General features: G+C 41.2%; 1 protein-coding gene across 1 annotated transcript in view; it reads left to right on the top strand.

Annotated features, from left to right (window-relative positions):
• Positions 1 to 15,007, top strand: part of veph1 (ventricular zone expressed PH domain-containing 1) — a 90,562-nt gene extending 75,555 nt beyond the window's left edge. Inside the window, exons 14-16 of the mRNA XM_080888854.1 lie at positions 8,462 to 8,598; positions 10,752 to 10,805; positions 11,122 to 15,007. Of these exons, the coding sequence (XP_080744980.1) occupies positions 8,462 to 8,598; positions 10,752 to 10,805; positions 11,122 to 11,304 (374 nt within the window). The 3' untranslated portion in view covers positions 11,305 to 15,007. The remainder of the gene's footprint in view (positions 1 to 8,461; positions 8,599 to 10,751; positions 10,806 to 11,121) is intronic.
• The last annotated feature ends 2,701 nt before the right edge of the window (positions 15,008 to 17,708 follow it).

The following is a 17,708-nucleotide window of genomic DNA, read 5'->3' as shown; positions in this document are numbered from 1 at the left end:
GACTGCTTAAAGAAATATTCAGACTGTGTTGAAGAGTAAAGGTGGTCATACATACTTTCAGTCCTGTTTGAATTGTATGGACTCTGTTTTTTGTCTTTCAGTCTGTATTTTGATGAATATTTGCACATGATTCAATAAATCACTGCACCTGTGTCACATTCCCCTGACAAAATATAAAGAAGTGAGGTGTATAACAAGACTTTTGGACTACACCATACTGTGTATATATATACATGTTTCTTCTATGCATGGCTGTCTTGATCAGACTTGGACAGATGTTATAGTTTTTGTTTTCTAACAGTCCTTTTAGAAAGAGTATATTACGTTGAATAAAAGTACATTTTTTAAATAAAATGATTGACACCAAGCCCTGCGGCAGATTGGCGACCTGTCCAGGGGGAGCTCTGCTTCTCGCCCTAAGACAGCTGGGATAGGCTCCAGCACCCTTGAGATCCTGAAAAGGATAAGCGGAAGAGGATGGATGGATGGATGATAGACACCACCTTTACAGATTTTTTGCACCTTGCATTTATTTCAGATAATTTAGTTTGTTGTCAAAGCGGTATTACATCTACCTGATGAGTACAAATCTGCCCAAATGACTCTTTTGTATTTAAACAGTTCAGTTAACCCAGCACATTATTATGGCACCTGGCTCTGATTAAAACACACAACAGATAAAAATCAGAACATGTACATTACTGATTACTGAGGACACTTGTTTGTTAAATTTAAAACAACCGAGTCAGAGAGAGAAGTGGCAAAGGAACCAAGGGTATCAGCTAATAGGCCCCGGGGGATATGGTTGCCAAACACCACAATTTCTGTTTTCTTTTCATTCAGGATAAGGGAGTTGCCCGAAAGCCATTCTCTGACTTCTCCCATGCACTCGAGGAAGCAGTGCAACGACGGAGCAATGTCGTCATGATCTAACTGAAAATATATTTTTATATCATCGGCATAGATGTGACGAGAAATCTTATATTTTTTTAAATTAAGCCTAGGGGGAGCATGTATAATGAGAATAGCATTAAAAACAAAACAAAACTAGATCCTCATTTTGAGTTTTGAGCCTCGGACTGGTACCGGTCCGAGGCCTGGGGGTTGGGGACCGCTGATTTAGGACATTCTTTGCCTTATATTTCTTTTCCAGTTTAATACCACAAATCTTTTAATCCAGAGCACTGTTGTTGGAATACACAAAGCATGGAGTTTTGATCTGTCTTGCAGAATTCGGAAAGGAATTCCCAAAAGAAGGTGCAATCTGATTGGCAGAATTTCCCGCTCCTAAACCTGTATGCATCATATCATTCACCAATGATGGTGCCTTCATAGATGTCCACGTTGCATGCCATGTGCTTCAGTATGTTCAAAGCATGTCGCTGGCAACAAATTCAAAGTGGCTTTTTTGATATTTATTCTCTAATTTTTAGGTAAATATAGAATTTTTAGTAATGAAGTAATTAAGAAATTATTGTATTCTGTTGTTTATACTTAATGCAGTGTTACCATTTTTTTCCAATATGGGTTGTAATATGTAGCTACTGAAATAGTTTTTTTGAAAAGCCAAACTGTTGCCCAATTCAGGTCATTTTAGCAGAAAATGACCTGAATTGCTTCATTCAGTATGGAACAAATGCAAGATTTATTGCACTTGTTCTGTACTGGAAATGATTGCATTTATGCAGCCAGACTGGATTTACAGGAAATGTATTTCGCGGCTTTAGTCATGGCAGTACAGTTCATGGCACATGAACATGTTTTCACGTAAAGGAACGTGGTCATAAAACAAGACTGCAATAACGTATTCAAGGCCAAGACGGAAACTCAGAACCATCCCCTGGGAACTTAGTTGTCCAACTGAAAGCTGTCCAGTTTTTTAGCTGAAGTTACAGTAAATGACAGAAATACACTCAACTCATCTCCCTGAAAAAACTGGAATATTTTACTTTTAGATGGCTTTTTTTTCCCACATGTCCGTTCACATATTTACATGTATGCATGCTGTTCATATAGCAAGCGGCACCCAGCCAAGATTTGACTTTATAATACTTTATATGGTTGTGCTACAATGATTAAAAAATTAATTAATTAAAAGAACTTGCTGACTTGGCCAGAGTAGACTCAGAGGTTACACACACACACACACACACACACACACACACACACACACACACACACACACACACACACACACACACACAGAGAGAGAGAGAACTTGTTTCATTTTTTAAAGCTAAAAAGGAAAAGCGCTTTTCACTTCAACTTATTATGGAGTGCAGCCCGTGGTTGGTACAACTCCATAATACTTTATGATATACTGTTGAGTTCAACTACTGGAATGTCTTTGAAGTGTGCGTTAATGACCAGTTCAGTGTGTGTGTGTGCGTGTATGTGTGGACATGCCTGAATACGGCACATACCAAGTGTGTCCTCTTATCCTGCGCTCCCTGGGCTGTTCAGTATTTTCACTTGGACAACATGCTGTTGCACTCACTTAACTGGCAAGCAGCAGAAGAGAAAGGGGAATAAAAATATATGGTGATTACATCAGTTTTCTCTCCACGTGTGGATTTGAGCACATTTGGTAATCTCGGGAAGACAAATCGACTTCTTTCAAAAATATGGAAAGCCCCATCTAAGTGTCATCCTCCCACATTCAATCAGCGAAGACAGAAATTTTCATCTCATTTTCTGGAAAAGAGAGACGTTCATCACACTGTGAAATTTTGAGTGTCATTGCTATAAATGGAATTTTGAGGCTTAGTGAAAGTTTGTCAAATCAAGGCAGCATTTCTCAAGGGTGCAACTGGAGGTTCTGGTGACATCATAGGGCGAGATTAGGGAAGCATGTTAGCTAATACATATGTGGCTGTCATGGCCTTTGTACATGTGTGGCATCATTTATGCAGCTCTACTGCAACACTTTCCAGCTTATATTTCTTCTCTTATTTAAAACTTTACTACATAAGGATATATTTTTGGCGACCGTGGCTCAGGGGGTTGGGAAGCGTATCTGTAACCGGAAGGTCGCCGGTTCAATCCCCGGGCTCTCTGTCGTGGTCGTTGTGTCCTTGGGCAAGACACTTTACCCTACCGCCTACTGGTGTTGGCCAGAGGGGCCGATGGCGCGATATGGCAGCCTCGCTTCTGTCAGTCTGCCCCAGGGCAGCTGTGGCTACAACCGTAGCTTGCCTCCACCAGTGTGTGAATGTGAGAGTGAATGAATAGTGGTATTGTAAAGCGCTTTGGGTGCCTTGAAAAGCGCTTTATAAATCCAATCCATTATTATTATTATTTTTGGAATTTAATCTTGCTCTTTTTTAATGTTGTCCCTAAGGTTTCCAGTAAAGGTTGAGTCAGTCACCGAGATTTTTTCTGGAAGCAGTTTTGAAACCATCAATTGGATTTGGCAGCAGAATCAATGACAATGGCACATCAGAACAAAATGAAGTACGATCTATGTGTAACAGGACACTTGTAGGTAGGGTATGGCATTAGGTTTGGTGAAGCCTGATTTGGAAACGGTGCTAGTGGTGCATGTATATACTACATTATGTTATATGCAGTCCTGTGAATAACTAAGTACACACTTACTGCTTCCACAGGAATTTAAAAAGGTAAAATTCGACCATACAGTGATCAGAAAAACTGCAAAAACTCAAGAGCTACATCTCAGACTCTACAGGCCTCAGTTCACTGTTAAATATTAAAGTTCATGACAGTATCATTAAGAGGCTGGGAGACTTCTGGACCACAGTTCTTTAGACAGATAAGATCAAAGTGGAGATGTTTGACAGTTACACACAGCAACATGTTTGGAAAAACCAAACACATCATGTCAGCACAAAAACCTCACAACAACTGTCATACACTGTGGTGGAGAGGTGATGATGTTCTGTAGCCACAGGACCCGGGCACCTTGCTGTCATTGAATCGACCACGAACTCCTCTGTGTACCAAAGTATTCTAAACTCAAATGTGAGGCCATCTGTCTGACAGATAAAGCTTTGATGCGTCATGCAATCATGCAGTGATTCCAAGGACGTCAGCAAATCTACAACAGAATGACTGAGAAAGAAAAGAATCAAGTCAATGTGCAGACGTCAACCCGACTGGGACAATCCGGTCGTTAACTGATGATGTGACGAATCCTACTTCCGGGCCTAAAGTAGTCTGCGTTTAATATGGCTTTTGTGTTGTTAACATGTTTAATGTTATGTATTTTCTTCTATTTAATCTCAAAAATCTCCTAAAACAGTCGGTGATCATTGTTGACCTCCCTCGGCTTTTATTACCACTAATGATTTATTTAAGCTCAATTTTTAAAACCTTATGATGTAACTACAGCCCAGCCCATGCAGCAGTATATGAATGACTAACCTCGTATTGTGGATGGATTATCTCAGTTGTTCTCCTGGCTGAAATTTGGTCCTTTTACAGCATCCTGCCATGCGATTACATTTGTTCCTGACCACGAGAGCACTCACGTTAACTTTTATCGAGTGGAAAAAAAGTTAGCTTGCTTATATTATGCTAACATAGCTGTGTCGCTAGCGGTCACGTAGCACATCATTATATACCAGCTAGCCAAACTTCAGTAACCCTACAAACGTCACTGCTGTTTAGTTTTCTGCCTTCATTTATGCTGGAAGTGATAACAGAGCTGTACGTTTTAATTTGTTTCCAAAACCCCGCAGTCAGGACATGCTATATTGTATTTAGATAGAAGCTAGCGAGCTAACTCCCTGCTAACTTCTAACTCCGTTAAATGTCATAAATTCCGTTTTCATGGATGCCTGGATGTTAAACTCAATTGTTACACCTGGTAGAGCAGAACGCTGATCATTTTATTAAAGATGAAAGACTTTAGACAGTTTTTCAACTCTCAGTAATGCCATAGTGATCGCTTGATATATGGACCTGCAGCGGAGTTTAGGCCCAGACATGGCTAGTGACGTCAGACTGAACAACCGGATAATAGCTGAATCGAACTTCTGCAGTGAGTCTGTGCATTAACCTATTCATAACTGCCACCAAGGTGCCATCACTGCTAGCATTCATGCTTGCATTTTACATGTTAATGATCACGACTGACATGACCATGACCGATAGAAACAAATACAAATGCTGGGCTCAGCTTTGTTGTTGACTTTTAAAAAATAAATAAATAAAAAATCCACTTCTTTGTGCATCTTTTCCAGGGATTTTCTTACATCCCTGAGATGTAAGAAAATCATGGGACATGGCCTGGAGACATGACCTTAGGAATAGTCCTCATTTTGACTAAATGATTCTTCTTCTTCTTCTACCGATCCATTCAAAAACTGTGGCGAAAATGTAGCTGGAAATGCAAGGGAGGAATCGATGGTACTGAAAAGAGGAATTGCAATGTCCACATGACATGTAGATACATCTGTAGGCAGGTGCACGTCAGATTATGGTGCAGGTCACATTGTAGGGGGATTTGGGGTATAATCTAGATTTAACACCAAAATATAAAGCTCCAGTAAGAGAGCTGCGCATAAACCAATGCACCCAGACTTCAATAAACTGAAGCGACGCTGTAAAGAGAAGCTGGACAAAATTGCTCCACAACAATGCAAGAGACCGATAAACTCTTACAGAAAACGATTACTCAAGTCATCGTTGCTAAAAGTGGTTCTACAAGCTACCGAATCACAGGACATTTTTCACTTGACCGCACTGAGTCCTGTGAAATCTTTATTTTTCTCTGTGTGCCACGTAGCGTTTGTCTCTGGACTCTGTAACCACCTCTGTGTTTACAGTTTGTGTAATGCCTGGTTGCTTCACGAGAATAGAACGTGCTGAAAGTTTTGTCTCTACTTGCACCATTGTTGTTGTTTTCTTTTCTCTCTTTTTTTTTTAACTCACCCTTGCTCGAATTTCCAGGAACCACTAGTGATATCATTTTCCATGGAAATTATATTTAAACCATAAGAAGACATTTGTGGTTGGTGATACAGCTTTAAATTATTATACAATAAGTTAGTAATAATATATAATAATTTAAAGCCTTCTAATAGGGTCACTTACATGGAGACTGAATTGCTAACATCACAGTGAGTAATTTGAGATTTTGCGTTTGTGTTCAGGATACGTGTCCCTGCTCTACTCACACCTAATATTGAGTTGATCGTGTGGTCGTGAAGCCAAGAACAGCAAACCATCAAAGTATCAAGCAGTTACACGTTATAAAAGCTAACTCCAGAGCTTGTAGAGGGTTTCTTTTAATATATATGTCTAGGCCTGAGGGAGAAATTAGGGTTGTTTGTAGGAGATGTTTCTGGAAATCATTTGGGTTGGAGACATGACTCATTTCCCATTTTTGAAATCCTGTCACTCCCATAACATTGCAGTCATTGATCAAGAGCCATATGCAGAGGGGGTCTTGTCAGGTTTGGCACTAAAATGGGTGATCTGACCACACATGGAAAGCAAACTAAACAACAGCTCCATGCAAAACCTTCCTGTTTCTGCACATTACTGTGGACCTTTTGTATTTGCTTATGATTTAGTGTATGTGTGTGTGTGTTTTATTAGCTGTGTCTTTGCTCGTTTGACATCAGCGTGTCTCCGATGAAAGACTGAAAGCCACTGCGCACGCCTGGGGCGGACAACAAAGGTTACCATTCCAGGTGTCTACATCAAAGCGAAGTGATGAGACACGAGGATTTATGCATCAAAGGACTTTTTAAAAATCAAAATGTTTGTTAGATGAAGCACTCAGCCTAGTTGCCCACAGTGGCAGGACTGCAGTAATCGGTGTTCCACAGCCCTGCGTAACAGTGTGTTTCTATATTGTTGTGCTGTCATAAATCATTTTCATTATTTTGTTTATAAATTGTCAAAACATACTATTAAATACCAGTAAAAAGTTATCACGCCTGAAATAATGTGTTTAAAATGCTGTCTTTGGTTTCTCTGTTGTCCATAAAAGGAAAGGAAATAATGTGGAAACAGAAAAGCAGCAAAGAAGCCCCTCTTTCTGCTCTCCTCTCTTCTGATTTGGGGTTGCCATGACCTTTCGTGGTGTGTTTGGTTTGGTTTCAAACCCCTTTGGGAGTCATCTGCTCAGCATGGAGGCCACACTCCAAACACTGATCAGATTGCCTAATCTGTTTTTAACCACGATATGGCGGATACAAAGGGCTGCTCTGTTCGCTCCTCTTTCTCTCTAAACTGGCGCCAAACCTGAACATGCCAAAACATGCCCACGGAGCGCTTAGAGTACACAGGAACTGTTTGCACACATGCGCTGCAGGCGCGAACACTTCGAGACATTATGCAGTGCATTATGACACTGATGTCTGATTTAGTCAGGTTGGGATTGAAACGGTCTTTAACCTGCCAGGTCATTTTCTCACAGCAACACAATATCCGTTATGTGTCAGTTCCAATTTAACTTCCTGGAAACCTGCAGGAAAGCTGCACGATGCAGGGAACGGTTGTGATTGGTATTTGAAGGCACTTGATTCGGGAGCACTTCCTGTTGCACTATTATAATGCTCATTTAATAGTGGGAAGCTGAACTCGTGATTAAAATGCATGGTGGAGGCTCTATCATGGTTTGCGGCTGCATTTCAGCCAGTGGTGTTTGGGATCGTGTCAAAACTCTTGAAATTAAGAATGCTGAAAAGCACCATCAGATTCTGATCCACTGTCTAATACCATCTAGAAAATGTTTGATTGGTAACAGCTTCATTTTTCAGCATGATAATGATCCCAAACGTACTGACAATGTGATAAAAACATACCTTAATAGAAAAACACGATCAGTCATAAACAGGCCTCCCCAGAGCCCGGACCTCAACATTGTTGAAGCAGTGTGGGACCATCTTAACAGAACAAAAAGCAGCCAGCGTCTAAAGAAAAGCTTTGAATGTCCTTCAAGAAGTCTAAAGAACTATTCGTGAAGACTGCTTACAAGAAACCACACCTAAGAGAGTTCAGACTTTGCTGAAGTCACATCAAATATTGACTTTTAAGCTTGTTAGAATTGTACACTGTGTTTATGCCTTATATAATGCAATTCCATGTATGTTTGCACACCCAAATCCTTTTGCACAGTACTTGAGAGTCATAGAAGATGGAGACAGAAACAGAAAGAAAGAAATCAGTTGGATTTTAGCTTGAATGTGTGGACTCCATCAGCTGTAGCAGCTGGCTGGTAACCCATACCAACCTCTGCATGACTTATTAGATGGACAAGCTTTCTCTAACATCTCTTACCTGCTGACAGCATAGGTCACGAACTTGGTGCTTTTTTTTTTACCTGATTGAAGCATTGATTCTGCTTTACCAGCTTGTGAGGACATCAGAGTGACCGACATGTTAGGTTAATTGCAAAGTATAATAAGTATAATATCTTGTTAATTAATTAATTAATTTTTTTCATTCTTTCCTTTACGTTTGTCATGTGTTTGTGTGCTATCTATAGTCGTAAACCAGGAGGGACAGCCTTTGATCGAGGGGAAGCTGAAAGAGAAACAGGTTCGCTGGAAGTTCATTAAGCGCTGGAAAACCCGCTACTTCACCTTGGCGGGAAATCAGCTCCTTTTCCGGAGAGGCAAATCGGTAGGTAGACACTGAAAATGAACCCTAACACATAAACATACACCTACGCATGGTCCCGTCCTCTCGCTTATAAAGCTGTCAGTAATCTTACTATGTCTCGTGTGATTTAAATCATGATGAAACTGTATGAAACAGTGGAAATGGCACCTCAGCAGGAGCATCTGATGAATCCAGCTATAACAAATCTTGGCCCTGCTAAGGACTCTTGGGGGAGGGGCGGGACTCGCAAAGACAAAGTGTGATGCTACAAAAACATGACTTACTTGCAGAAATGGTTATGCACAAGTAGCTCAAGGAGAAAGAGCCTTGAACGTGAAATACTGACTCTCATCTGAGTAAACGTGATCTCTCCCTCCTTGCTTTATCAAACACAGTTTATGGCAGTCATCTGCACAGGAGAAACTGTTATAGGGATCGAGTGTCATCTGGACTTTAGTCAGTGTTGTGTCTAAAATAGCAGCTCTCCAAATTAGAGGACAGCATAGAGGAGTTTATGGAAACAGGGGAATATTCATCTCTCTCCTGCTTCTTTTTGTTTTTTCCCTAACTTTAAACAAAAGTCTTTGTGCTCGGATCCAGATGGTAATGGAGTCTGCTGTTTTGCAGCCACCGCAGATTGGGAAGGTTTTGTGTCTTTGTTCTCAGAGCCCTGTCTGTCTCTGCCAGCAGGTTCTGGAGGTGGTTGGCATGTTGTGAAAGACGTTTTTTCCTGACGAGAACCAAAAAATATTTCCTTCGTACTGAACGATCAGGCAGCTTTGACTGTCAGACATGCATCGTACTCTGGTGCACAAGTAAAAGGAACAAGAAACCCCCCCAACATTTTTACATATAGGTTATGTGTGAGTCTGTGGCTCCACAGTGTAGTGGTTGACACGTGAAAAACCCCTATTTTGAAACTGGGGTGAAGGCATAAATTGCATCAGGAAATCTGTGGCAACGAAAAGGAAGCAGCCGGAAGGAAGAAACTGGTTATAGTGGATTTGAAGTGTGCATACTCTGTCACATCCTAAAATGCATTCATGGCCCAACAGCTGGGATGTGTGGAGGTTAAGCACATAGGTTCGTGTATCTCACACCTCATCCAGTTTACCTTTTGCTGTCTTTTCTGCAGCCAAAATTCATCAGTCGTGTTTTATATGAAGTCCACATCAACCTTTTAGAACAGAACCTCCAGTTCCTCATGTGTCACCTGGTACTCTGATCATCCACTGATCCCGAGTCTCTCTGTAAGCCAGACTGATCATGTGAAAGCTGACGTTGTTGCACAAATTAACATGTCTATATACCTCCAAAAACAGCTGCGAGATGAAAATGTAGGTAAAAATTAGGTACAGCCTCAATTTTGCAACAACGACATTTCTGCTGATACAGAGAAAAAAATTGTGAAGTAAGTTTCATTCATGCTTACAGCTCACAGTCAGCAGTATTTCCTAATCTGGAAAAACATGTCACGTGCTGCCTTCTTAACTTAACACTACACCTATGTACTAGATATTTATAGCATGAAGATACATGGCTTCTTGAAATAGAGTAAACCTAATGCAATGTTTAAAATCTGCTGATTCTGAGGTCAGATGTGAACTTTTTTCCAGATTTAGTTGATTTTAAATTCCTCCGTATGGCTCAGATCAATCAAATGTCTGTTTGAATCCCCAGCAGAAAACACAGCCTGTGAACATGTCGACCCCAATAGCTTTTCAGCTCTCTCTCTCTCACACACACACACACACACACACACACACACACACACTAAAGAAAGGATGTGGTAACTTGCCATGAGTCTGCACCCATATTTGGTTAAGTGGTTGTAACCGCTTAACCAAATATGGGGGTAAGAAGACATGGCTGTGTTGCAATATGCACACAAACTTACCAGCTCATACAATTCAAATGGCCCTTACGGTAGGTGGGTAAAATACAGAAAGGAGGGGACTGAGGAGTGGGAGGACTGTAGAAATTCCAGTGCTTTCTGTTGCAGGAGGAGAGCTGGCCACTTCTACCTACCGGCAACCTCGCGAATCACCTCTTACTAGCAGGATGTGTTTGATCGTTACAGATGAATTAAAGCACTTTGAAATCAGTTTCTGATTCTTTGTGATTCTTTTATCTCCTAGTAAAGTATTTAAAGTCACTGTGTGTCCTCCCCACAGAAGGATGAGCTGGATGACATCCCGATTGAGCTGAGCAAGGTGCAAAGCGTCAAGGTGACTGCCATCATCCCTCAGAACGCTTCCATCACTTACCCATATCCTCACCACTGATCACCATCAGCGCTACTTACACCTCTGTCAGTTTGAAGCTAATATATCATCTGACCTAAAGGTCTAAACTCTTCCCAGGATTCAGAGCTAAGCAGATCAGCTTGACAAGGATAAATAAGCTACTATAAATATGATAGAAGAAACCAACATGAAGCCAAAACACATTTTTTTTAAAAAGACAGCAGCTCTCCTCCAAACGAGCTAGATGATGAAGTCGTCTTGTCTATTAATCTTCCCCACCCACTTGTTCTGTTTGCAGGTGGTAGCCAAGAAGCGTCGGGACCGGGGTCTGCCGCGCGCCTTCGAGATCTTCACCGACAGTAAAACGTACGTGCTGAAGGCTCAGGATGAGAAACACGCTGAAGAGTGGCTGCAGTGCATCAACGTGGCTGTGGCTCAGGCCAAAGAGAGGGAGAACAGAGAGACCACCACCTACCTGTGAGAGCGGCACCGACCGAGACGGCGGCGGGGACGCGAACGCGCAGCCAAACATACGCTGACTTCCACATGTAGGATATTTGTTTCTTGTAAGCATTTACAAGACGGGGGGATAAAAAAACCCCAGCAGGTGACTCTGAGAAGAAAAACTAAGCGCACTGCTAGTAACTTGTCAATAGCACCACCAGCTCTGTCTTCAGTCGTAGTAATGATGGAGCGCAAATAAGAAAAAGGATTTTTAGACATTAAACCAGCAATAAAAGACTAATGAAGGATGGTTACGTATCAAAAACATGACTCCCTGTATTTACCATTACGTTTAACCAACCTGCCCGTGTGCCATGCTTCTCGGCACGTAGGCCGCCATCAGCGATAGCAAATGTTTGCTTTACGTGTTCAGATGTCACCTGACTTTTCCGCTTTGCTCCTACAAGCAAACGAAGCAGGCATCAGTGGGAAGTTGGGATTTCTCCGTTTAATGACACATTTAGAGTCCAGAGTAGTATTCAACAATAAAGACTTCATCAAAGCAAAGACCTCATAAGGAGTTGTAGCAATAATGAGACTGAACAGTTCCTCTGGAAAGCAGGAAGGATGAAAAACGAGCCTAATGGACAGCAGATGGGGAGCACATTGGATACTGGAATTGTGTGTGTGTGTGTGTGTGTGTGTGTGTGTGTGTGTGTGTGTGTGTGTGTGTGTGTGTGTGTGTGTGTGTGTGTGTGTGTGCGTGCGTGTGTGTGTGAAAGAGAGAGTGAGTGATCTTAAAGGAATAGTTCAGCACTTTGCGATATATGCAGTCACCTTCCTGCCAAGAACTGGAAGAGATGATTCAGGCTGCTTTCATGTAGCTGTGTGAGTCAAGTGAAATGAAGCTAAAGCTTAGTGTAAAGACTGGAATTTGAGTTTGACTAGTCTGGCTATGACTAACTCCTGGTAAGGGGGTGGCAGCCGGGGACAGCATATTTCCTCAAATGTCAAACAGGGCCAATAATAGGATATGTTTAACTCATTTTGTGTCATGAATCCTGCTGTATTCTGTTTTTTTCATCACTAACCGGGTTTTTCCTAGCTTAAACGGGTCGGGAGCAGCGTCAGCACAGCTGTTGCCTAATAGTGGAGTTTGGATCACAGGTTTCTAAGAAATCACTGAAGCAAATGAGTGGTTTCCTTGTGGATTTAGAAAGGTTGCCAGTTGAGTCACACTGATTTTCGATGACTCTGCGAGAGAGAGAGTGGAGGTGAGCTGGCTTACTTTAGAACAGGCCTGTTCCTCGGGTTTGGGTTTAAAAGCTTGTGTGATTTTATTATTTTATTTTGTCATTAGATTTTTATTTTTCTCCCTGAAAATTGAGACGGATGGATGAAGAAAGAGTGAAGATGTGAGTGTTTAAATTGGCTCTAACTGATAGTGTGCACCAGTTGAACTTTGACAGACAGGTATTCACTCTCTCTACCCACAGGTGAATGCTGCCTTAGCACTTTTTGAAGTTATATGTAACATTAAAGCTGCTAAAGGTGGTCTTAATTTGAACTCGTTTGACAGACGAGCTCTCTCTCGTCGGTCTTTTGGCTAAACCCCTGTCAGCTGTGTAAATGCAGCCATAACACAGCCTTTCCCACCAGGTCAGGTTACCCGTTTGTACTTTTAGCTGTCCCTGTTACCCCCACCACCACACACACAGCAGAGCTGACCTGCATCTGCTTACAAATCATATTATTTACATCATGTCTCTCCCTCACATTTTTATTCCTTCCTTCCTTCCTTCCTTCCTTCCTTATGACCTACTTACACACATGACTTTGGGCCCTAAAGCCAGTGGGGTATTCCCCCATGACTGCACTTAAGTTTTTATAAAAATTAATATTTACATTCATTGGGGTATGGCAGCATCTCAAGAAACTGTGGACAGAAAGGAATTGGATAATCTTGGTCCTAGATGAATGAAACCTACTGATTCCGATTGCTGACAATCAGGATGGATACAGCCTACCATCTTGTTTCTGACCACTATCTTCACATTTAATCACTAATAATTATTAAACTCTGGCTTTCACACCGATAGTTTGCCTTTTTGTCCCATCTCCCACCAATCACCCCCAACCAGTAGCTGCAGATGCCTGGCCTTCTTTGAGCCTGGTCCTGTTGGGGCGTTCTTCCTGTTAAAAGGGAGTTTTTCCTTCCAATCGTTGCCATGAGCTTGCTCAATTGACTGTGTGCACGTTAGGATATGCTACTTCCGGTGCGGAAACTCCTGTGGGGAGCTTTGTTTCCGGTGTCCTATTCGCGCCTGGTTTATGATCCAAAACACGTTAATTAAGTGAATGAATCAAGCGGCGATTTACATTTCTATAGATGTCTTGGGCATTTACCCAATATGTCTGTAAATGATGTTCATTGACTTGTCGATATTTTTTCCCCGGGCCTCAGAGCAAAAGAGAAAAGGGATTCAAATGTTATATTTCTCAGCTGTCCCTCGTTTATCGCGGGTGTTATGTTCTAAAAATAACCAGCGATAGGTGAAATCAAGAAAGCCAATTTTATTTTTTGACGGTGCAAAACTTTTCCTGGACATACAGTACTGCTCTTCAGAGTCACACTGCTAGCGATCGATGCAGCGATTCTGTACTGTACAGGAGAGACGTCACGGAGGAGATCGTCTGCAGCGATCGGGACGCAGGACACAATGTGACGTAAAAAAAATAAGCATGCAAACTTGCACTAAAAAATCTGCGAAACAGCGAGGTGAAAGGTGAACCGTGTTATTAGCGAGGGACCGCTGTAATTTTGAAGGTAAGTCACAACATACCCTTCGTACATACTAATGTATAGAAACCGTTACCAGCAATCATTCATTTTTTGTGTGGCTTTTTTCACGGTTTGTTAACATGCTGTGTAGGTGTGTACTTGACTAGCTGATATCAACATAATGGGGGAAACATCTGGTTTGACTATTCTTCACCTGTAGTTTGAATGCTGAACATTTGCCTGTTTAAATCATGAGACCAGTCACTATACAGAGATGTGCTTCTGAATGTGAAATGTGTCTTCTGCTGCAGTGATGCAGTTCTGCTTGTGTTGAGTGATGTAAACAACTGATCGATCTAAACTCTTTAAACGTCAAAATTGATCATTAGATTTTTTGTGACACAACAGTGGTGAGTGTTCCCACCTTCTGCTCTTTGTAACTTAACGCGATCTTTCCGTTTTCGAGTTTTGGACATGATTTTGGAGTATATCTTTGCAGTAGCGATTGACCGCAAAGTAAAGCTACCGGAAATGTACAACCCCACATCCGGTCTCAAACCAGGAAGTTAGCATTTTCTCGTGCACAGGGTCAATAGGGGGTTGTCTGATTGTTGGGGTTTTCTCTCTATTATTGTAGGGTTGCTTTATACTTTACAGTATAAAGTGTCTTGAGGCGGCTGTTGTGATTTGGTGCTATATAAAAGTTTTTCCTGACTACATTTGAGACAAAGTTTTATGCTATTAGATATCATTATTATATTCAGCACCTCTGCTGACCTGCTGTATTGTAAAGGTTTCATAAAGCTCTTGCTCTTTTTAGTTGAACAGTGTTGATTTGTGTTTAAAGTGAATGTGTTATAACATGAATGCCAGAGTTGTGTTAAAGTAGCGATATCAGCTGTCAGTGCTGCCATGGTGGCTTAGTTTCCAAATCTCTATTCTATCTATCTATCTATCTATCTATCTATCTATCTATCTATCTATCTATCTATTAGGGGTGCAACGATACTTGTATTGATATTGAACCGTTTGATACAGTGCTTTCGGTTTGGTACGCATATGTATCGAACAATACAAAATTTTTTAGTTATTTTATCAACTTTTCTTCTGACGATGCTGTCTGTGTTGAGCGTTCAGTGGATCTGCGTTCGACTACTCCGCCTAGGCTGCACTGTCGAGTGCAGATCCACTGAGCGCAGCGCAAGCTAGCAAGACAGAAGCTAAGCTCGTTGCAACATGGCAAATTGAACCTCCCCCACCCTCATTCAGATCTGGCCTTTGGAACCATCTTGGTCTTCATGTGAAGCATGACCCTGAAGGTAAGCGCGTCATGGACAAAAGTAAAACAGTATGTCGGATGTGCCACGCAATGCTCAATTTGTGGGAACTAGTGCGTTAGCGCAATTAGCCCATTAACGGGGCGTCCAGCCCCACTCATGGGGCGATCCGCGGTAACTTGTTAACGGAGATTTGCCGTGTTGTGGCGTTAACGTCATTTCAATGAGATTAACGCTGACAGCACTAGTGTGAACACAACAAATATGACTGCACATTTACACAGACATCCTAGTGCAAAGACAAGTGGAAGCAGACAAAAACAACAAGCATGCATGCTACAAACTTTACCCGTCATTTAGACAGCCGTTAGCACATGATTCTCCTCATGGGGACCTGATATGTTTAATATGCTGCTGAGAATATAGCCCAGAAGAAGCGTATAGTATAGCTTTTATTTTGAAAAGAGCCATTTCTCTGTAATAAACTCTCTTTTCCAAAGATGAGCGATTTCTCGATCAGATAGATTTATTTTTTTTATTTTGTTTCAGCAACATTAAATTTAAAAACTGTACTTTTGAGTTGAAATATATATTTATAATTTTAATAAATGACAAATTAAAAAGGCATGAACATTTTTTTGTATCGAAAAAATATCGAACCGCGACACCAAAGTATCGAACCGAACCGTGAATTTTGTGTATCGTTGCACCCCTACTAACTATCTATCTATGAAGCAGGATGGAAACTGCTGTAGATTTTTAACAATCACACAAACTGTGAAGATGATTATAAGTATTCCAGTGAATGTATAAAAACATTAGCATTAATATCAGCCTCGTGTGGCGAATCATAGATGTTTGCTGTTGTTTTTTCTTGCTTTTAACCTTTAGCATGTTGTTCGATTGCATTTGATTGTTTTTATATAATGTCAGTATTTATTTTTACAGGCATTTAACACTTTTATCGTGTCTGGAAAGACGACTGAAACTACAAATGCCAGATTTTACTTTGTCTCCTCCTCGTCTTCCTCTTCTCTTGTTTTATATTACTCTGAATTAACACTGCAAACAAATGAAAGCTGTATTCTATTTGAAAATTCAACAGTTATTGTTGTGATTGTCATATTTTGCCTGCTGCACCTTCTGCATGCCTGCCTATCAGACAGAGCGCTGTAATAAATCTTTACAATAACTGAACGCCGTGATCGTCGCTGAATTTTTGTTTGTTTGGGTTTTTTTGCTCTTCAGTCAGGAAAGAAGTTAAAGGTTTCCTTTACAGAAACACCGTCCAAACTCCTGAATGTCATTACATTATCAGTGTAAATTACACTCGGGCTCTCACTTTAAAGATGCTGTAACTTTAGTAAGACCCTCAGTACGTGCAGAAAGAAACACGTGGGGAGAAAATAGGATAATTACCAAAGTTATTCCATAATCTTCATTCCTCGAGACACATTTCTCATGCAGGAACGAAACTGGACCATCTCAATCACGAGCTTTGGAGATGACTCGGTGTGAAGCGTTAGGGAGCACTTGGCAGCGTAATTGGATCTGACACAGCACAGTGCATGTCAGAGCTGGTAGCAGTTACATATAATAATCAAATTCAGATCAAGCTCAGTTAAACTGCAACAAATCATTTCTGACAGCTGGACGTTTTGAGTGAGCCGGGCTCAGCTTGTGATGCACTCTTTCAGTTGTTTATTCGTACTATAAACACATAAGTAACCACAGTGACTACTGATCTGAAGCCTCTTTGCTTGGAGTACAGCGTGTTACAGGACTATCTGTGAATCACAGAGAATATCATGTCAGTCCTGTAAGTGACCTCCAACACCTTATCTCGCTTCATAGCAATTTTTCTGCGGGGGCTGGTGGAAAAATACTGCCTTTCTCACCATCCATCTCCATGGAGCACCACTAACGTCCATCATCAGGAATTCTGACATACTCGGTAGTCTCCATCAGCTATCTCTTCAACGAATACCTGCACGTTTTACAAATCACCATAATGTGACTGATAACACATGCAGAGAGCTGCTGTCCTAGCAGGAAAAAATGTATTTAAAACCATTAATGGTGACTGAATACCACCTGCTGACTCTCTACAATGACTCATCATTAATCCTGCTTAAAAACAGACCCTAAATAGTTAAACTTTGCTCAATCATGGCAACTATGACAAACATACATAGCAAAACCTTCTGGAATCCCTTTTTGTTTGAGTTTGAAGTATCAGCTGTGGCTACAATTAAACTCGTTTGGCCTTCTTACATTAAATCTCTTAATCAGTGTTTTAGGATATTCAAGTGAGGACACATGGAAAGCTGTATAACACTGAAACTTAAGGCCTACAGCACCCCCTGGCTGCCATAAATGTCA

The sequence above is a fragment of the Rhamphochromis sp. 'chilingali' genome (genome assembly GCF_963969265.1).
Source record: "Rhamphochromis sp. 'chilingali' genome assembly, chromosome: 8".
In the NCBI taxonomy this organism is placed as follows: Eukaryota; Metazoa; Chordata; class Actinopteri; order Cichliformes; family Cichlidae; genus Rhamphochromis; species Rhamphochromis sp. 'chilingali'.
Note: the sequence above shows the minus strand (reverse complement) of the source record. Positions and strands in the feature narration are given on the sequence as shown.